We start from the raw sequence: 22,746 nt of genomic DNA, 5'->3' as shown, positions 1-22,746 counted from the left end.
GTTTTTATTTGTACAATCACACAGTACAAATTACATCGTAAAAGTATTTCATATTATTCATAGAGGACAGTCAAAATGTGTCCTTTACAATTTTTCCATATTTCTGAGATAGATTTTTTAGAGCTTATTTTGTATTAAAATACTAGTTTTTGGAGTTTCTACGCTCTCTAATTCTCAGAACAGCATGAAAAGAACAGTTAGATGATCACTGAGGGGCGGCTTCACTAAGATCTGAAATATAGGCTGGTAAACCAGGTGCATCCCTAAATCCTTTGGTGACGCAGTTTCCTCACCTGCTGCGAGGAATTCACTAAGATTGCAGCAATGATTTCCGCACGTGCAGAAGTAGTGGAGACCACCCTTTTTAAATGAGCATTTTGGTCATTCAATGTGGCGCTAGTCAACCACTGGGAGCAACTTGGGGTTCAGTGACTTGCCCAACGACACTTCAACACCTAGACCGGTATAGACCTGGATCGAACACCCAACCACCCGTTCAGAGGACAACCCCTCTGAGCAACGGTGTTAACTGGAGCGTCTTCCATCTTTGCTCTGTTTTGTGTCAACATTCACTGTAGCGGATATCTGCGTGTGTTTGCACCTGCTTGTCAGTCGTACTATTTTCCGGTGCTAAAACAATCACCGTTAACAGATTCAGATTTGATTATTTGCATTACGCCCACTGCGATAATTTATTTGCATGTCCTCCTTCCATTTTTTTGCACCCCTTAAGAGATCCGCCTACTATGCGACTGTGGCTCAGGTGGTAGAGGGTCGTCTTCTGATCGAGAGGTTGGGGGTTCGAACCCAGTACCTGACTATGTGTCGAAGTGTCCTTGGGCAAGACACTGAACCCTAAGTTGCACCCAGTGGTCGACTAGCGCCTTGCATGGCAGTCCTGTCCCATTGGTGTGTGAATGTGAGAGTGATTGGGTGAATGAGCTGATATATAAAGTGCTTTGAGACTGCTTCAGTGTGGTGATAAAGCGCTATATAAATCAAGTCCATTTACCATTTTTACCATTACTATACATATTCACCAGAGGGAAACACACTAAATGGATTGGGGGAGCATTCTGACGGACCGAAGACACACTGTCCAGATTCCCTGGAGTTTGTACTCCTTATTAGCTCGTGGAGTGAAGTTTGCACTTGTTTTAATACCTCTAAACTTTTAGTAAATTCACCCCTGAGTGCATCCTAACCAGCACCTAATCAAGCCACACTACAGAACTCACTCACACGTGCTGTCCTTTATAAGAGAAAAAAAACCTACACAATTTGTGCAGCAGTTTGTTAATAAATGTGCCTGTGGGGCATTTTTCATCAGCAAATTTAACCCAGAATTGTCTTTCTGGTAAGACTACTGAATTGAAAATATCAAGATTAATATTGTTTATTGCCATTTTGAGAAAAAAATATTGAGATAAGAGTTTTTGTCAATATAGCCCAACCCTACTTGATGGTACCATTCTGTAGCCTCGATTGTGTCGTAATGTGCCCGTCAAAACTGCTCATTCAGTCATGATTTGTAAGGAGTCCATGTTTCAGCTCTCGGGAGGATGGACAGGACTGAGTTGTTGTTGAGTCATAGTTTGGGCTTTCTGGGTATAAGGAAGGGCTTCCAGGGCCTTGAGATGACTTTGGCAGCAAACACAAGAATCTAATTGTTTTCCAGTGTTCGTTTTTGAAAATGTGGCTTAATGCAGGTGGTGCAGTGGTCAGCCTCACTATAAATGATTATGTACTGTATGTTAGTTTGTAAATTTGCTCTAAGAGTAGATTTGTATGTGACCGTTGTGTGTTGGTGTCCTGTCCAGGGTGTAACCCTAGCTTGGGCTAAGTTATCTGGATAAGACTCCAGCTCTCTTAATGAAGAAATGCTCTGGTGCACCAAGGAGATTATAATTCACCCTAAGAGCAGTTATTGCCCCATGAAGTTGATGAAACTTTGAAATCTGTTAATGTTTAACTGAGTGTGTCGTCTTCTATTAAGAGCTTAATTCAGTTGTGAGAATAATGACATTTTAACCGTAACTAATGCAGACTGAGCTAATAATATCACCTTCATGGTTGGTCCCACCCACCGCTACCGTCATAAATTATTAGTCGGATCCTTGCCTAGAAGAACAACGCTTCCTGTTCCAGGAAACAGGACTGACTACATGGATTGTTGATTTTCCATAAACACTGTTGGATCATCAAATATTTCAGATTCCAAGGCTTTTTTGGTCTTTCCTTTCTGTTTAATGTCATCAGTAGCAGAGCTTGGTTCCACTGTCATTGTTTTAACGGGAGTAGATATACAGAGTATATACAGTATACAGAGTATATCTACTATCATATCTACTATTTACTAAACCTCTAGGTTGACAGACAGAACTTTGTCTGCATTTGCCAGAGGTATAAAGAGTACTGGTACAGTATATCCTACTCAAGTAGAAGTACTGTTACTTGATTGAAATTGTACTCAAGCACAAGTAAAAAGTAACTCAATTAAAAGTTACTAGTTATTTTCACCTCCCACGTTAAACATCTCACGTATAAACTGAAAAAAGAAGAGACCAAATCGTGCATAATTGGAACTTAATTTATTTTCCACAAAGGCATCTGTATAAAATAAAATAAAACGGAGAAAATAACCAGCATTCAGTGCTGTTTTGCCGCGGGGCATTACGTTTTAATGTGGCTGGTCCCCTATGATGTGATGCATTTGATTGTTGGTCACTTCATTTTTTGTAGTACTTGATTTTACATTTATTTAAAGGAGCATAGGGCAGGATCTAGAAATCAGACTCCATAGTGACATCATGGTGGTTAGTGTAACTGCAGCCATCAGCCAAGCTGCTGCGGGAGCACGCATTCACTGTCGTTTTGTTTGTTGATCATTTTAAAACAAAAAATAATAATTTACTCAGTAATGGTTGGGTGTAGAAATGAAATGAATTACTGTACTTCTTTTAAAACATACTTAAGTACTAGTAAAACAACATATTTAGAAATATACTCAAATAAGTACAAGTACCCATAAAAGCAACTCAATTATAGTAATGTGAGTACTTGTAATTCGTTCCTCTGGCATTTGAATGGTTTATTCTGAAAAATGCAGCCTGTTGTCGTTTTCATTTCAGAATATTGAAATAATTGATTTACTTATTGTATTTTTTTTTCCAACAAGTAAGATCCTGTATTTCTGCCAATTCATTAAAAAAAATCTCACATATGACACTTCTAATACTGACAGTGTTCTACCCATTGCACAGTCTGATCTAATACCGGTACTGGTTTACATTGTCTGGCTAACATTACAATCCCTGCTGCGACTGCCTGAACACATTGGAGACACTTTATGAAAGCACAGGATGCACTTGAGTGCTGTCATTTTTGCCACTACTGCTGATGTCAAACTTGCAGCTTATTTTTAGGTCATCACCCACACAGACAGAAGTTGTAATTGGTAGTTATACAACCCCAAACTCGCAAATGGTGTCTGTCATTCTCTCTCAGGGCTTTATTGGACATGGTTTCACTAGAGTTTAGTGTTTCTATAAAGTGGTTAAGGTGAAATAGAGTACCCTAGTTTCCAGACTTTAAGCCACTACTTTTTTCTCACGCTTTGAATCCTGCGGCTTAAACAATGACACGGCTAAATTGTGGATATTTTCTGTTTTTATCAGAATCAGAATCAGAATCAGAATCATCTTTATTGGCCAAGTGTATGTTGTACACACGAGGAATTTGACTCGGTCAACTGTGCTCTCTCCAATAGTGAAACATTCAATAATAAACAATCAACTAGAAGAGATGATAATAAGTATAAACATAAGTATAAATATAAACAGTAGTTAGACTAGAATGTGCAAATAACAAGATAATAATAATAATAATAATAATAATAATAATAATAATAATAATAATAATAATAGTATAAAAAAATAAACAAATACAAAATAAAAATTAAAAAAAATAGGATAAAAAGAAGGAAAAAAATAATAGAAAAGAAAGATAATAATAAAATATAATAATAATAAAAGGAAAATAGTGCAGTAGAGCATTGATAAGTAGTGCAGGAGAACATTTAAATTAAAGGTATGTACATGAACATTCTCAGTGTCAGATTGATTCAGGGTTTTATTAGCTTCATGCCGCCACAAAATTGAGCTCTGTCACATTAGACCAGGTGGAACAATGAAATTGTTAACATTAAATCGTTCGTGCTCGCACAGAATCATTCTGATCACTCATTTTGTCATGATGCACACTCCCTCACCATAGCAACAACGCAGAGAAAAGTTGTCAGAGAGAGAGAGAGAGCCCGCTGGATGAAGTACAAGTCAGCCAGGTTGTAATAGAAGGATAAACAGCATAAACTTGTTAAATGGTTTGTTCAGGATTGATCGGAGCTCTGGACTCTGAGGCTGATGGAGACGCTTCCGTAAGGACGGACAGACGGAGCGGAGATCAGAACAGCCTGGATACTGTACTGTATCCAGGCTGTTCTAATCTCCGCTCCGTCTACAGTAAAAGTCAGCCAGTTTGTAATAGTAGCATAACAACATAAGTTACCAAATCACCACGTTGGATTTGTTCAGAAGCGATCGCGTCTGTATTCTGACTCAGAGTCTGACTCACTGTGATCGCTCCATGGTAGTTCACGGTAAGAAGAGCGGGCGAAGCGGTGTATCAGTCTGGTTCCAGTAAAAAGTGACCATTAAAAGCTGTAAATGGACTGATATGTAGACGTGGGGCAGTGAGTAGGTGACTTCATGTAGTAAAGGAAACTTATCAGTTGAAACATGGAAATTTCCGTGAAACCTAACATGTGTACAGCAGCCCGCCGACCTGCCCGTTCTGACTGGGTCTGACGGGCACCCTCATCAGCCAGTAGAGTGTGGCCTATGTTAGGCTGCTGCATTTGTGTGGATTTTTCTTGGAAAATTGCTAAATTATTGTAATGTGGCCAATAAAACAGTGCGTTTTATAGCCCGGAAATTACGGTAGTAATAAACCGATACATCGGCCGGCCAATATCATCGGTCGATTTTTGCATTTTTTACATGAATCGGCATCGGCTGTTTGTTACGTGTTGCCATTCTACCTCAACTTGTTTCAATAAATGTTTCTTTTTTTAAAATTGAGGGAGGAAAAAGTAGTATCGACTGCAAATACCGGCTCAAGAAAATCGGCAGTCCGTATCGGTCATCGGCTAAGGCTGATGGAAAAAAAAATCAGCATCAGCACCAGCCCTAAAAAATCGATATCAGTCGATCCCTAAAATAGAGGCATTTGACAGTGTTATTGTCCATAGAGCGTTTTTTTTTTTTTCAATGCACACATGAGCCATGGGACTATAACGATTATCAATATATGAACATGTCATATAAGTAGCAGCAGTTTGTCTGGTGTACATACCTAATATTTCCCAAAGAGTCAAACAAACTAACAGATCCTAAAGTGAGTCCACTCAAAGATTTGTGTAGAAAAATTAAAAGGGTAAAAGTCCTACTTGTTAAAGGAGCATAGGGCAGGTTTTGAGAAAAAATAAACATTTGTTTTAAGTTTTTTAAATGCTAATGGTTGATGAAGGGCTCTAAACCAAAGAGAATGAGTTAACACACATGTCTACCTATTACCTTGTAAAGATTGTGTAATACATTTTGTACTGCTGTTACGGAACCAATTCCCCCGCGCAGTTCTGTGGACATGAAGTCAAATGACGCTGATAGTGGCGTCAAATATTGCTGGTGCGCGTTCTTGACGGCTTGGAGAGGCGTCCCAATACCGGAAATAAAAAAGAATGACAACAAGACGGTTTGGAGACTGAAAGAAGACAAGCATAGTGGACTAAACTACTGTTTGGTTCCACAGAGGCATGTACACAGCTTTTACAGTAAACAGTCACATAAACAGCGAGTAAATAAATAACTGTGTTACAGTTGGAGTACCGATCGGGTCGCATTTTCTCGTCTGAGTTCGACCCAACAGTGAAAACCTCATTTTTTTTCTTAAAGAAATGACATATTTGCGTTTATTTAAGTGGTAAGCATCAATTTTACTCACAAACAATTGTTAAAGTCAACATCAGATTAGCAAACGGGTAACAAGAGAAAATGAAACACAAACAGTGGCGCAGTGCACGCAATAAACCCATTCGATCTATTTATAAAATCCATGTATCAAAGATAAGGATAATTCATGTTATTGTGCAGAAAAGGGAATGTTTCAACTGTGTATTCCTTTATAATTGTCCTCTGCTCTATTCTCCCTGCACTAATATCTCACTGTAAAAAGCTGCATTCTTCAGGGCTACAGCTGCTGCAGCAGGAAAGGAAGAGCGCTGCAAACCACACTATGTGACCGAACCCGACCACCAGTTATAAATACTGTATCTGTCCAAACCCCACCCATCCGGTGCCATCGGGTCCCGTCAGTAGAAGTTCACCGATATGGGATTTTCAAAGGCCGCCGCAGATACCGATTTACATGGCCGATATCTGAAACCGATATTTGAGGCCGATATACTTTTTTTTAAAGCATATTGATTATGAAAGACAATTGAAACCATCATATGATATAAATATATATATTAGAAATTAAATTAAATACACCAATAGAACTCTTAACATTTGTTGAACTTTAAATATACCCGTACACAACCAAGTAAAACAAAAAGTACAGGACGGGTAAGTAGCAGTAAAGCACGAAAACAATATACAATGTGCGAGGAGTCGGATTAAGCTAAATACCTGTTTTAGGTTTGCCATTCACTCTGTTCACAGCCACCATCATTATACCTAGTAGGGGTGGGAACCTCTGGGTACCTCACGATACGCGATACAAAGCTCGCGATAACGATTATCTCACGATATGGCGATGCTGGGATTATTGATATATTGGTCAGAAATCAATCTACAATAATCTATGACATAACAAGAAGAAGAAAAGTATTAAGTGAAAAAATGTTTTTTTTATTTTATATCTCTGAAAGACAGTAAATTGAAAAAGTGTCCTATGAACAGTGACACTATTTTAGTGCAACATTTCTGTAAATAAGTGTCAACATACCAATGTAAACGAATAAGTATGTAGAAATAGTGCTTTCTGTAAACAAAAAATAGGGTCTTTCTTACCAGTGACACCATTATATTGCAATATTCCAGTAAACATTATATTAGTTCCTTCAACAAACAGTGACAACATTTCTGTGAAGACGTACCTACACATTTTAGTGAAAAAGCAGAAAAGGTTTTCAAAAAAAAAAAAAAAAATGTAAAAAATATATAAAAAAATCGATAATTAGCGGGAGCATATCAATAATTGATCGTGCGAAAAAAATATTGTGATATATTGCGGTATCGAGATATCGTCACACTCCTAATACCTAAGCTTCACACTTGTCACCATATGCACAACTGCAACATCACATCTCACTCTCACTTTAAAATAGTTAACTCTTCCCCACCCTTTACATTTCCTACCTTGAGTCTCTCCTCCCTGTTCCCTTCCCCCTCCACCTAGGTGTAACACTGCCCTCTCTTTTTACATCCTCCCTATAATCAAGTGTTTCTTACCCTTCCTTAGGGAGGGCTGGTGATGGTCACAATCACATTTTTTTGGCCGATGGACGATCTTGAAAAAAGTCCATATATCGGCCCGATATATCAGCCGGCCGATGTATCGGGGCGACCTCTACCTGTCAGCGTTCGGTCAGGTATCCATCTTCTATCCACAGTATCAGCTGTGCTGTGGTGATAAACAAACAGTGAATGCGTGCTCCCGCAGCAGCTTGGCTGATGGCTGCAGTTACACTAACCACCATGATGTCACTATGGAGTCTGGTTTCTAGATCCTGCCCTATGCTCCTTTAAATAAATGTGAAATCAAACTTTGTTGTCATTTATACCAGAGGTACAATGGAATTAGAAGCAGCTCACCCATCAGTGCATAAAGTCACACACAAGCAAACTGGATAGTTAAATATATAAACAGCATTGAGTATTGATAAAGTATCATAGTGCAATATTGAGATTAGTGCTGTTTCTTACTCAGTGTTGCCATAGTTGACTTGAAAAGGTAATTTGCCTTCTGATGATTACTAATCACTTTTTAAAAAAATATAATAATTATTTTACTAATTACTTGATTCTAAAGTAACTAAATTAGATTACAAGTTCATTTATTCCCGGCAGTTACATTTATCATCACCGCCTCAACTTAAAAATATAAACGGGTTTTGCCAATACTCAATTTATTGGAAGTTCATTTTTAACAGTAACAATGTATCAATGGATGGCAACAATGTATCTCTACATAAAATACGTGTTTTTACAAAATCTCTTAACATAAATACTTTTTAAAAATACAATTATAAATAAAGACAGTTTTTTTACCTAACGTTTTTTGTCTGTGTGTAACACGAGTTGTTTCATTCTGGAAACGCATACATGATGAAAATGACATCGATAATAACCCAGTGATTTGGATAAGTAACTTTAATCTGATTAAACGTAAATTACACGTGTTTGTTATGCATGCTTACATAACAAATATACAAAATGGATACATAATGCAGAATGTGGGATTAAGCTAATTGTTTTAGCTCTTACAGAAAGTTTGGCTGTAAATGAAACAAACGAAGAGTGTATTCAGATAAAAGTGTAAAAGACGGAATGTTTGGAAATAGTGAAAGATGGTGGAATTGTACTGTACATGGAAGTTAACATTCACTTTAGTATGTACTGTATATATACTACAGTATAGTATGTATGTCAAGTATCCACCAGTGAAAATATTGATACAGTGATTTTAGTTTGTTAATATAAAATGTGTGTCTGTCATCATTCATCAGTGTTACAGTAATTTATCATTTTTATGAATTCACTCTATGGTTTTCCATTAATTTGGAGTAATTATGTCCACTTCTGAACATCAGAGTAGTGAGAATAGAGCCAAACTGAATCAGAAACCTGTAGCTATGCAGCTGTTGTTTACGTTGCCCTTCTGGCAGTTGTGTGGCATACCAAGATGGCCTGTTTACCTATTCCCTATCATATGGTATGATAGAGATCAGTGAATACAGACATAACTTAGAAAAAGGTCCTCTTCGGTGTCCATTTTACAGACATGTATCAAATCCATCACAGTAAAAATGAATCCTTTCATGAATTTTAACAATATTCAGTTTAAAGCCAATATTGACACTTTGAATCCTTTTTCCACTTTCATTAGCAACTTTTAACCAATTTCTCTGGTTTTTAAAATCTCATTTTACCTACTTTTCCACCATTTTTGGTCACTTTTAACCCATTTCATATCTGATGAATACAAGGATTTACATCTTTAAGATGACTATATACTATGGCGTAAATAATAATAAACTTCCTGGATAACAGTGGATATTATTCAGATAAATAAATAAAAGTGGTTATCACAGATTCATAGAACAGTGGACCATCATTTTGTTGATTTTATGGATGGACCCCAAAAAACTCTCCTTTTTATTCCCCTTTATAGATGACCCTGTCCTCTACATGACTGTTCTTCAATGTTGTCTGTGTTCAACCACCTTTAGTTACAATGGGGGTCTCTGGCATTTTTGTTTTGGGGGTCGCTGGCTGAAAAGTTTGTGAACCATTGCTGAAGACGATAATGGGCTCTCAATAATAATATAGGCTATTTTTGTGAAAGGAAAAACCACCACATGAAATTGCAAATGGAAAAATAACAATGATAGACATATGATATACTTTGAGTATGACCTTTTCAACTCAATAGGATTATAAAAAATAAAAACCAACCATAATAATCTGGTGTGTTGTAGATATTTTATTTATCTGAAACATTGACATATACATTCCCGTAAAAACGTTCGTACTAAAAAGCTGTATTCGTGCGTTATCCTTGAATATAGCATCATGTGTGCAGCAGAACTAAAATGAACTGTTTCTGTGCATTAACATGCTCATGTTCCTGTCTAAGCTCTGCAGCTAAATGCCACTCCTGCTTTAGGGTTTTATTCGCCTCCAACAGTCCAAAGACCCATCACACAGCCTGCTCATAAACCTACCGTCAGACCCCTAACGTGAATAAATATGGAAAGAATGTTAATGCAAGTGTAAGACGTGTAATTCCCTCACATGTTATCCCAAGCATGCATGCTTCAGAGGCTTTATTACTCATAAGCTAAAATACCAAAGTATGTTAAAGACGTGAGGATTTAGAGCTGTGTTTCTTTTAATACTAATTATTAAACGTGTTTGTGTGTTTTGCAGGAGCGCTCCAGAATGTACGACAGCCTGAACATGCACTCGCTGGAGAGCTCCCTGATTGACATCATGCGAGCGGAGCAGGATCCGATGAAAGGTAAGACGCTTTTTTTTTTTCTCTTCCGTAGTGTCTGTTTGCAGGGGGTCATCGTGAGGCGGGGGATCGTGTTCAGTGAGGGGACAGAAGTGGCTCTCGGAGCTGTGTTGCTTTTCCACACACAGCTTATTTTCTCCCTGCTGAGAGCTTAATGTTTTGGCCCAACCAGCTGCACATTTCCATGACCTGATCCTGGTTCTGAGTCAGAGGCGTGTGTGCAAATCTCCGGAATCAGAACGAAAGTGTCAATCTCACAACATTTGGTTACATTTGATTGACTTGTGCGTCACCAGTGTGTGTGTTTGGCACCAGTGGACACAGTGTGGCCTCCTCAACTCAGGAGGATTTGTGTCAAATGTCTGCAGCGTTTTGGATCTCTGTGCCTGTAATAGCTCATTTACAGCCTCACAGAACACTTTTACTTTTCACTTTGAAATGAAATGTGATGAATGTACCGATAAATGGTAAAATTACTCAGCGAAAAGGATTTACAGGGACTAGTGCACAGGCACAGTGAAGCTTTTGCTTACTAGCAGTGGGCTTTCTCTTTCATTGGGTGAGTTTCTTGTTTTTCCTGCCGGAGCAGATGGAGAGGACATGGACCAGTGTGCACAGTAGAGCGGGGGGTTGGGGAGGAGGCTGAGGTTCAGACTAATTTTAGACATGCTCACACTTTCACACACTGTGCATGACAGCCAAGTGAGGAGTCGAAAGGGGAGCACGGTGTGTGTTGGTCTGCCTCTGCCCTTCCTTTTAAAGCTTAACACAACAGTGCTTTTAGTGCAACATCACACCACATAAAGTGAGCAGTGATGTTTGATCTTTTTTTTTTGTTTGCTTGCCCAAAAACCTTCACTAGTTTGTGAGCAATGTTTGGATTAACGGCGTTTAAAATAACGGCGTTCGGTAACGGTGTTTTTTTTTCAGTAACGGGGTGATCTAACTAATTACTGCCAGCACATGTGCCACACACACAACCACTACAGATTTGATGAATCAGCAGAGATGGCGAGCGTGAAGCAGTCTGATGAAAAGTTGTCATTTTTAAGGTGACGATACAAACACTACTTTAAATTAATTGTGGCCAAAGGCAAGAACGTGCATGTGAAGTGTTCATTATATCTTGTATCAGTGTATAAGAATTTGTCGACCGCCGTTGTACGTAACTCAAATTTAATGAAGCACCTCACAACAACAACACGCATCTAAAAAATCTGAATTATTTGACATATAGCTACTTTTTTTTAACAGTAACACAAATAGTTACTTTCCTTGGTAATTAGTTACTTTTATTATAGAGTAATTTAGTTACTAACTCAGTTACTTTTTGGAACAAGTAGTGAGTAACTATAACTAATTACTTCTTTAAAGTAACGTTCTCAACACAGTTTGTGAGTAAATAGTGCTTATCCTATGGTTAGCTATAGGAAGTTTCTGAGATGAACACCTACGCTACCTATGCTTAGTTATGTTTAAAGTGTGTTTCTAAATAAGGTCTGGGGTTGTTTCAGTATGCCATCCTATTCTGGAGAGCAAGCCTTGCCTTGATTGGCAATAGCAACACCAGAGACCTTGTAGTGGTCCCCAAGCACTGGGCTACAGACCAGTACAAAATCCCACTTGAGGAAGTTTTTCCTCTTGATGGTGAGCCATCACGTGCCCTGAACGCCTCACCAGGGAGACTTCCTAATCAGGTTTCAGAGCCACCTCATCTGGTTGTTCTCAATGAGGAGGAGCAGCAGCTCGACCCCGGTCCTGCAAGGCCAAAGGGCTGAGCTCCGACTGTAGATTTCATGCTATACTGTACGACCGTGTTCAGTTCTAACCCCTCGGTCTGCCGTCCAAAACAACATCTTCGGTGCGTGCGCACTGCGCATTTTAGGTTCTGCACAAGCAGTTCAGCCGCTTTCCAACAATCAAGAACATGGGTCACCAACCTTTCTGAAACTGTGAGCTACTTCATAGGTACTCAATATTCTGAAGTTAGGTCCTACTTAGAAAAGCGCTTCTTAAATACTACATTTTCATTGTTTCACTTTAATTAGAGGGTAAGATAATAAGGAAGGCTAGCAGGAACTTAAAAAGGTAGGAAATGTTAAGGTTTCAACATGAAACACATTATTTCTCCATTTGTTTCATTTTCATTAAATTTGACTGAAAACCCAACTCTTTTTTATACATATCATATTATATACACTATACCATACCACTGACCAAACACCCTGATCTGCGACACTTAAAAACATTTGTCACAATATTTCAGAGAAAATAAACATTTAAAGATGGTTAATTTAATACTAAAACTTTATCAGCAGTATTTACTGCTGATACTAGTACTACATATTTCATATGTATTTATATTTGTGAGTTTGAATCCTGGAAAGTAAATCAGATTTTAGATGGAGCTCATTAGTGACTAGTAACCTTGCCTGCAAGATGGATTCTCCTGGTGTTCACAAACACCAGAATCCATCTTGTGCTGTTCCCGCCTTCGCCTTTCCAAACCAAACCAAACCGATTCGAACCAATCATGAGGCAGTATAGTGGTTCGGGGCGGGATATTTGGGTGTGACGAATGCAGAAGCACCGAAGCAAAACTGGCGCATGCGCAGTTGCAGGGAGAGGAACTAGCTGGGCTACCGCTATTAGCATAGCTCTGAATCAAAATAGAAAGATGTTGACGCAGGAGGATGGTTAACGTGCCCTTAACTCACATACTCGTGTTGGAAAAATGGCAAAAGTCACTCAACGACATAATGACTGCAGCATTATTATCCTATAAGAAAGTTTTCACCAGCGGAGCCTTGCTGACATCATCATTCGCTACCGTGTGGTTGGCTAAAACAAATCATGGTGGACAGCCGCTTCGCCCAATCAGCTTCAAGCATTCTGTTCATGTCCCTCCCTGGTTTCAAAAGGATTAGCCAGACAGACCCAGATCGATGTGGAGAACTCGAGTTAGAGGGAGGGGCTACACATCAATCTGACTCTTGCCAGGTTAGGTGACTAGAGCTCCTGAGGGCACTTCACATGGTCCATGAAGGACCGCAGGCCCCGTGTTGGTGACCCCTGATGAAGAACATAGTCCTTTGACTTCATCAATGGTTTTCTCATTACTTTCCGGGTTAGATAATTTTAAAGCAGGGCGAACGGTGGAGTAGTGGTTAGCACGTCTGCCTCACAGCAAGAAATTCCTGGGTTTGAGCACCGTGGCCTCACCTATAAACGCTGCGTACGTACAAAAGAAAGCGTACGCCACTTATAATGGAATTAATGGAGTTCGTCCTCTGCATTGAACCCATCCCTGAGGAGCAGTGGGCAGCCATTTTGCGGCGCCTGGGGAGCAGTTCGGGGTTAAGGGACTTGCTCAACATCCCACAGTGACGGCCCAGGTGAGGCTTGAACCGGCAACCCTCCGATTACAAGCCCAGCGTCCTTAACCACTAGAGCACCACTCCCACCACCACCACCACTCCCACCTTTGGAACGTATAGTTCCAAAGGTGTTTTGCTACCTGTTCATCTTTATTATTTCAAACAAGGAAATACAATTTAATCCCATGCTTCTGGCACATGTAGTGCATCTGTGTGTCCCCCCCGCCTCCGTTACAGCACAGAGGGGTTCCCCACTGATCCTCCAGCTTTTTGTGAGGCTAAGCTCTGGTGCTCTCTTTCCTCCACCTGTTGAACTCTTCCTATGGAGACTGATACACATTTTCTCCTCTGCTTCCATGTCTGACCATTTCTTTTTCACCTCAGTCAAGTCTGATGAGGCAACGCAACGTGTTCTGCCTTTCTGGGATTCATCATGTGTGCACCGTGTCACCAAATTACGCTTTCCTGCATGTGTCCACCTCAACAATTAATACCTCCGCCTCGCATTGAGTGAAATTTTTTTTATTTTTTCCCCTTTGGTCCACCAATTAAGGGTGTTCACTTGACCTTGTATGGGCACCGTATGGGCAGAGGAAGGCATACACTGTGCGATCTTTGGCCCATTTTGAGCCGATTTTTGACTTGTGCGTCTATTTTTGGGATCGCAACGAGTCTCTGCTAAATCGTGAGTCGTGCATCGTGTATTATACACGAGGTCATGAGGGACGAGCGACCCCGCCCTGCGTATGCACTTCCTGGTTTTTAGCTTACTCCAGCTGAAGTGATCTTACCTAGGCACAGTTTTATAAATGAGGCCCATGGGCTGGACACTTGGGTCCTTTCTGTGTGGAGTTTGTTAGGTTGATTGGAGTCTCTAGAATGCCCATTGTGGTCATACCAGCCTGTCATTGCCTGATCTCATTAGATGTCAGAAGCTAAACAGGTATGGGCCTGGTTAGTAGTTGGATGGGAGACCACTGAGAATTCCAGGTGCTACAGTGGGGTACAGTCGCCCCAGTGGTATCTGTCATTGTGTCCTTGGGCAAGGCACTTCACCCACATTGCATAGTGTGTGAGTGTTGGTGGTGGTCGAGAGGCCGATGGCGCACTTTGGCAGCCTCGCCTCTGTCAGTCTGCCACAGGGCAGCTGTGGCTACAATAGTAGCTTACCACCACTGAATGTGGAGTGAAAGAATAATGCCTTAATTCTGTAAAAGTGCTTTGAGTGTCTATGATAAAGCGCTTTATAAAATCCAATGCATTATTATTATTGGAGTGAATATAGATATATATATATATACATCAGGTTCAACCAATCGGAGAAGAGTTCCCTGTCATGTACAGTTTGTTCTCAATTCAGGGAGAACTGCAGTCCTGCAGGTTTTACAGTGTGATTAAGTATTTAGTGTAACCTGAGAAGGAATCAAGTTTGAGTTATTCAACATGGCCTCTTTTTATTTCAGTCCCCATTGTGGGTGAAATTTCAGGATGATCTGAATGTGTCTTTTCATTTTTAGAAGAGCATTGATTTGTAATTATAAAGTGGGAAGTTGCTTATCAACTGATATGATGTTTATTATGCCCAATAAAAATTGAATTTATATTTCTTTCACCCAAATAAAAAAAAATATACTAAAACATACACCAAATTATAGATACAAGCGCATTTTGTAAATCTACCATACCCTCTCTTTTTATATTCTCCCTATAATAAAGTAGTTCTTACCCTTCCTTAGGGAGGGCTGGTGATGGTCACAACTATGCAATAAAATACAGTCATTTATATATTTAATTGCAATAACAGAACATGCATTGCTGTCTTAAAAAGATTGCACTTTTTGTAGTGTTGACCTTGGACAGCATGTGCAGACAAAACAAAAAATTAAAATGTACTATACAAATGAACTCATGCCAGAGAGTGTTGTGTAACATGCACAGGTTGGCTGCGTGCTTGTGTTTTGTGCGTGCCTGTGTATGTGTTCACTCCCTTGTATTTGCATTAGCCTCGCCCTGTCCGGTCCATCTGCTCTGTGTCTGGTTCCTGTGTGTGTGCGTGTGCGTGTGTCATATCAGGCTGTGTGGGATGCCCTAACCCCGGGGCCTCCTGCCTGCTCTTGCTCATTAGTAATTATCTCTCAGCATCATCACGTCACTGTTTCTCTGCTCTTATTAACCACACTTTACACACTAGCAGCTGTGGGACTCATTATCTGAACAGGGATACTTTTCACTTATTTTCATTCTGTCATCATGGTAAAGATCACAATTGTTTTCACAAGAAATATTGCATTTTGTTATATTCCATGTCCAGAAAGGAGCAGGAATAATGTCTGCTCTTTACTCAGTCAAAAATATTAAACAGTTTCTCAACCAGGTTTACACTTAATGAGATCATGATATTACAGCATTAATCAAAATAAATAAATAATACATTAACAAATTCAAGAACTTAGACACCTACTCTTAGCACCAAACTAGGAAAACAAATAACACTAATCACCATGTTCATATTGTCTTAGGAGTCTCTTTTTGTTTATTATCTTAAACTGAAATACTTTCAAACTGCTCTTTATATCGCTATGTAAAGAATTCCACATTCCACAACAACAGAAATGCACATCTGCTTTGCAAGGTTGTTTGTGCGAATTGATGTTTGAAATAACATTTCCTTTTATGGTTTCCATCCTCTGACTGTTGAAGGCTACAGACCGCTTCACTGGACCAATTCAAGATCCTGATCTGTTTTCTAGAGTTTTAGCCACTTTCTGAGCAACTCTACACATATACTTATGCATATTCATAAGTAGGCGTGTCTATAGACGGGACACTGATTTCTTCCTCCCCGCACAGTGACGTAGGGCCAGTGGACGGCCCGCCCTCCTCCCCTCCACTCCGTAGCCGTGCTCATGCTGCTTTATAAACACGAGTTCACGGGTACATGCATAGACTGTAGAAAATACATACATAGCACTGCAAGAAGGATGCTGAAACGCTCACCTTTGTGGGCGTGTCTAAGGTTTACATGCCAATCACGGCAGAGAGCTTCCTGGAGGCGCGGCTTCTCCAGCTTAGTGCCTCGTCAAATTCGTTATCAAAGTGGGAAAGCGTCATCAAATTGGAGCGAGGTGTTTGGGCTCACCCTGTAGTAAGAAAGGAGCACATCACCCTCTAACTATGCGATTGAGGGAATCAATGAAAAAAAGCCTTTGGGAATGTGTATGAAGCCCTAATAGCACTTTTATCATGTTTAAAGCACAGAAAAGTCAATTTAGCTTAACATGGGCCCTTTAATGTATGCCCACAATTCCCTAAATTATGGAAGCTCAATTTGTGTTTAGGACGATAATAATAAAGTCTACAAATTCATGTGTATAGTTTTTTTAGTTTAATAAACTCTCGTGCTTTCCTACATGCAGCCAGGAGCTTTGGGAGACGCAGAGGTAAATTCAGCTTTATTCTTTGTGTTTTTGTCTCTTGGCATGTTTAATGACCTAATATTTTTTTTACGGTTTTGGCCAATTATGTACGACTGCGTTTGTGTGTCTTTATTTATTATTTTATTGTCTGGAGTTGTCTGAAATAAAAGCAGAACTACATTTAATTGTTATATCACCTTCTGTCTGACCTGTCTTTCTCCTTCTGTCAGGTCGCTCCTCTCTTTTTCCTATTGATGACAATCTCCTCGATGATGGCCACGTTAGCCAGGGTGTCCTGGGCTCTCCCAACTGTTACCCGCATCAGAACGGGGAGCGGATCGAGCGTTTTTCCCGTAAAGTGTTTGTGGGAGGTTTGCCTCCCGACATAGACGAAGGTGAGAACATATACAGTAGATACGTAAGTTCAACCATGACGGCACTGGGCTGCTGGCTTACTAACTCAACTATTGTTCCTTTACTGTTTGTTTTAGATGAAATAACCTCAAGTTTCCGCCGCTTTGGTCACCTGGTGGTGGACTGGCCACATAAAGCAGAGAGTAAATCCTACTTTCCACCTAAAGGTAATGAAAACAAGAAGACACAGTCATCAACAGTCATCAACATTGTCCGCTAGCATCATGCTAACGTCTATAGGAAAAGCCATGTATATGCTTATGCTAACACAGTCTTAGGAGTGTTATCAAACAGTACACTTAAACATACTCCCAAGCATATGTTTTTTCAAGCCGAAAATACAAGAACTTGTAGATAGGCCATGGGCTTTCAAGATGGCGACTTCCGACTACTACGACAATAGTGTTAGGTCAAAACACACAAACTCGCCCAAGGGCAATAACTCCGGAAAAAACTTCTCATTTTCGAACTCCATCAAGGTATTGATACCCTGAAGCCACACACCAAATTTGGTTATGCTACGTCCACTTCGTGCCGGGGGATAAAAACTTCACGATGTTCAGGAAGTAAGAATGAAAGAATAAAAAGCATCATTGATTGAGGAGTCAGGATGATGATATTCTAATGTAGGGCTAAGCGATGTGCTTGAAAAATGTATCACGATTTAAGTGTTTCATATGAGTCGGTCCAGATAATTATTGATTCATTGTTTTTAACCTATTAAAAATAAAGACCAAAATTATATAGTTTTATTTCAAATGCAAATCTTTAACATTTAAAAAGAGGTCAACAAGACCTCATTTAAAAATAACTGTTCAATGTACAAATATAGACATTAAATAAATTCTTAATCAAACAAAATGTGCAACACATTTTGTAAATAATAAATCAGTGCACACCTAAGGTTGAACTAACATCTCTGACATGAACCGTAGAGCAGGGTTTGAAATTAAGAAAATGTTATGGGGGCAATTGTTTATTTACTCAGTACATGAAAAGCAAAAAATAACTCCAAAAGTGTTTTAATATAAACCACTGCTGTTGAATCTTGTTTATTTTATATCTGATAAAAAGTTACATGATCAGAATCAATCAGAATCAGAATTCCTTTATTAATCCCAGAGGGAAATTGCTTATGTTACAGCCACTTGAGAAAAATCACAAATAAAGAATAAAACATTTAACAAAGACGAAAGAAAGAATAAACATTAAATACGTGTATAATTAAGTAAAAGATTGTTAAAAATAAGTATCAGATACACACACGTTACAGTAGTAAAAAATAAAGATTATTAATAATAATAATAATAATAATAATAATAATACAAATATACAAATATGATAGATATTTACAAAAATAATACAAAATGTACAAATATGATACAGATATTTACAACAATCAAGCTATGATGTTACAGTGATGATAATATTATGGTTGCTATATATCTCTTTGATTTCCTAAATTAGTTTACATTAGTAGTTTCCATGAAACTACTAATGTACACAGCTACTTTGGCTACATCCCCCAGAATGCCTTGCGGTTTTGGGTCGGTGGTGGTTTCCGGGTTTTTTCTAACGGAGTTCAGTGAAATTATCAAACATTCTAGCTCCCATGTTTTCTATTGATATTGATTACATCTCTATAGCAACAGATGTCTTATTATTGTTTTCAGAATCAGAATCAGAATCAGAATCATCTTTATTCGCCAAGTGTATGTTGTACACACGAGGAATTTGACTCGGTCAACTGTGCTCTCTCCAATAGTGAAAACATTCAATAATAAACAATCAACTAGAAAAGATGATAATAAGTATAAACATAAGTATAAATATAAACAGTAGTTAGACTAGAATGTGCAAACTCGATAAAATAACAAGATAATAATAATAATAATAATAATAATAATAATAATAATAATAATAATAATAATAGTATAAAAAAATAAAAAAATAAAAAAATAAATAAAAAAATAAGATAAAAAGAAGGAAAATAATAGAAAAGAAAGATAATAATAAAATATAATAATAATAAAAGGAAAATAGTGCAGTAGAGCATTGATAAGTAGTGCAGGAGAACATTTAAATTAAAGGTATGTACATGAACATTCTCAGTGTCAGATTGATTTTATCTGGTTCAAATGTAAAAGCCTGTTTAATGAATCACACAATCCATTTGTCTCTGTGTGTGTGTGTGTGTGTGTGTGTGTGTGCGTGTGTACCAGGATATGCATTCCTGCTGTTCCAAGAGGAGACCTCTGTACAGGCTCTGATTGAGGCCTGCATGGAGGAGGATGGAAAGCTCTATCTGTGTGTCTCCAGTCCCACCATCAAGGACAAACCAGTGAGTTCAAGAGTGAAAAAACAAACTTCTCCAAAGCAGAGGGCTGTGATCTTAAGTCTGGCCTTACCCGCAGGTGCAGATTCGACCTTGGAATCTGAGCGACAGTGACTTTGTGATGGACGGATCTCAGCCCCTCGATCCCCGCAAGACCATCTTTGTGGGAGGTGTCCCTCGTCCCCTCAGAGCAAGTAAGTACAACCGCTTTGCTTTGCTTTCGTTTGATGAACAGATGCATTTTTAACTGTTGTATGTCGCAAAACCAATATCTGAAACCAATCTTGCCGTCTCAATTCCTGTTGTGTAACTTCTCCTCTTCCATCTACAGCTGTTCCAGGGTTTTAGATACTTTTGGTTTGATTTTCTTTGTCTTTCTTCTCTTCATTAGTTGAGCTGGCCATGATTATGGATCGTCTCTATGGTGGAGTTTGCTACGCTGGAATTGACACCGATCCAGAGCTCAAGTACCCTAAAGGGGCAGGGCGAGTAGCTTTCTCCAATCAGCAGAGCTACATAGCAGCTATCAGCGCCAGATTTGTCCAACTGCAGCATGGGGACATTGACAAGCGGGTAAGGGCTTGATTGGAGGAGTCAAATGGTTCTTCTAACAAGGCACACCTCCCACAGAAAGCCATTTCATTACATCTCTAAATTACATACACACTATCATCCACATCTTTAGCTCTATTCATACCACACACAACAGAGCAGAGAATGCAAAACATACCTGCTCCATTTAGACTGTACATCCTGAAAGTGCAACTAACAAATGCACTTTACATCAGTGTGGTCGGCTAGATTTATTGCCCAACGCAGGATGCAAAGCAGACTTGGTGCCTGTGTAATTGTTGAGCCGCAAATACACTTTGTGACTGATGTGTAGGTGGTGATCCCAAAAACTAAGTATGGTTCAGACTGTTTGTTGGTTCATTGCCAGTCTGGCACAACGTTGGACTCAAAAACTGTTCCTTGGTGGTCTTTAAGCGCTGAGCCCAACACTGTTTCATACGTTCAGAAAAGCCTCAGAGCTCTGTGAAAGACTCCCACCAACAAACCAGTTTAGTTCAAGGGCCAAATACGGACCAGTTCCATCACTGGGCCGCAGGTTTTAGGTGAGAAAACAAACAATTTCAGCATTAATGTGTCTACATTTGCACTTCCAGTTATAAATTAAACATGAATTATGGAAGGCATCAACAATATCATAGCAATAAGTGACAGATACCAATTTTTATTCATTTGGGGAGATTTTGTGCAATTTCAGGCAAATTGCAGGATTTTGGAGAAATTTTGAGTTCTTTCAAAAACCATTTAAAACTGAATCATTTGGTAATTTCCACAATTTATTTCCTATCTATTGATTACCTTGTTAGGCTTCCTAATCAATCAAAATATTGGTATTAATATTTTTGTGTTGGGCGTCTGTCCGTTTGACCCTTTTTTCTATCAGTAGACCCCTAGATTTATATTATTTTAAATGGTAAAATGTGGGAAAGCTTGATATTAAACATATTTTGATAATTGGAAAATACATATGTGTAGAACTGTACATAGAACTGTAACATGTTTCCCCAGTTTTGCATTCAATTTTAATTGACAATTTTAATAGCATTTTCTTGGAAATTACAATTACAAAGTCAATTATCTAAACTCAATTACAATTTATTTAATATTACGACAACAGATTTTTAAAATTACAATTACAATTATAATTATGCTATAATTGCAATTAATAAACCATAACACAATTACCATTATAATTGACCCCAACCTAAAGCACACTCATGACTTGATGAGAGAATGAGATACATTTGATGATTGGACAGAGCAGCTTCTACACATGCTGTGTTTAGGACACGCTTTCAATAATCAGAAAAAACATGGCGTGTGAGACTGTATGATGTGCATTGTGCGTTCCTAATTAGGAGTGTGACGATATCTCGATACGGCAATATATCGCAATATTTTCTTTTGCACGATCGATCATCGATATGCGTGCGCGAAGTATCGATTTTTATTTATTTATTTATTTTTAAACTTTTCTGCTTTTTCACTAAAATGTGCAGGTATATCTTCACAGAAATGTTGTCACTGTTTTTTGAAGGAACCAATATATTGTTTACTGGAATATTGCACTTTAATGGTGTCACTGGTACGAAAGCACTATTGGAGATACTTATTCGTTTACATTAGTATGTTGACAGTTATTTACATAAATATTGCACTAAAATAGTTCATAGGACACTTTTTCAATTTATTGTCTTACAGAGATATAAAATAAAACATTTTTATTTTTTCACTTAATCTTTTTTTTTTCTTGTTAAGTCACAGATTATCGTAGATTGATTTCTGACCAATATATTGATAATCGCAGTATTGTCATATCGGGAGATAATCGTTATCGTGAGCTTGGTATCGTGTATCGTATCGCGAGGTACCCAGAGGTTCCCACCCCTACTCCTAATAGTAAATCTGTTGTTGATAATGAAAAGCTTGTAGGTGTAAGGAGATCATGCCACTCTGTTCAGAAAGACCTTGGTTTAGCTTCCAGTCACAATCCTCCACTTGAAGAAGGAATTTCACTAAATAAACGATTTAGTATCTTTTTGATTTTAGTGATATCAACCACAGTTATGCTCTACTAGTACTCAAATTTCAAAGTACATGTACTCAATGTTGGTTGACTAATGCGCAAGAACATTCTACTAATGACGCAAAAATATTACAATAATTAGAGAGCTGGATTTGGTTATAATCCCTCCTACTCCATTTGCCACTAGTCTACTGGTAGATCTTAAAGATTAAGATTAAAGATTAAATCGGGGCTTTCGCCTTTAATTGG

General features: G+C 38.6%; 1 protein-coding gene and 1 pseudogene across 2 annotated transcripts in view; both read left to right on the top strand.

Annotated features, from left to right (window-relative positions):
- cpeb2 (cytoplasmic polyadenylation element binding protein 2) overlaps window positions 1-22,746 on the top strand; it is a 35,829-nt gene that overhangs the window by 7,943 nt on the left and 5,140 nt on the right. Inside the window, exons 3-9 of one of the 2 annotated variants that reach the window (XM_028444166.1) lie at window positions 10,272-10,362; window positions 17,153-17,176; window positions 17,383-17,547; window positions 17,644-17,733; window positions 19,789-19,907; window positions 19,981-20,095; window positions 20,293-20,474. In XM_028444166.1, the coding sequence (XP_028299967.1) occupies window positions 10,272-10,362; window positions 17,153-17,176; window positions 17,383-17,547; window positions 17,644-17,733; window positions 19,789-19,907; window positions 19,981-20,095; window positions 20,293-20,474 (786 nt within the window). The remainder of the gene's footprint in view (window positions 1-10,271; window positions 10,363-17,152; window positions 17,177-17,382; window positions 17,548-17,643; window positions 17,734-19,788; window positions 19,908-19,980; window positions 20,096-20,292; window positions 20,475-22,746) is intronic. The other variant, XM_028444167.1, reaches the window with a different exon arrangement.
- LOC114462731 (uncharacterized) lies at window positions 14,621-14,738 on the top strand (annotated as a pseudogene).

Source organism: Gouania willdenowi, chromosome 4 (genome assembly GCF_900634775.1).
Source record: "Gouania willdenowi chromosome 4, fGouWil2.1, whole genome shotgun sequence".
In the NCBI taxonomy this organism is placed as follows: domain Eukaryota; kingdom Metazoa; phylum Chordata; class Actinopteri; order Blenniiformes; family Gobiesocidae; genus Gouania; species Gouania willdenowi.
Note: the sequence above shows the minus strand (reverse complement) of the source record. Positions and strands in the feature narration are given on the sequence as shown.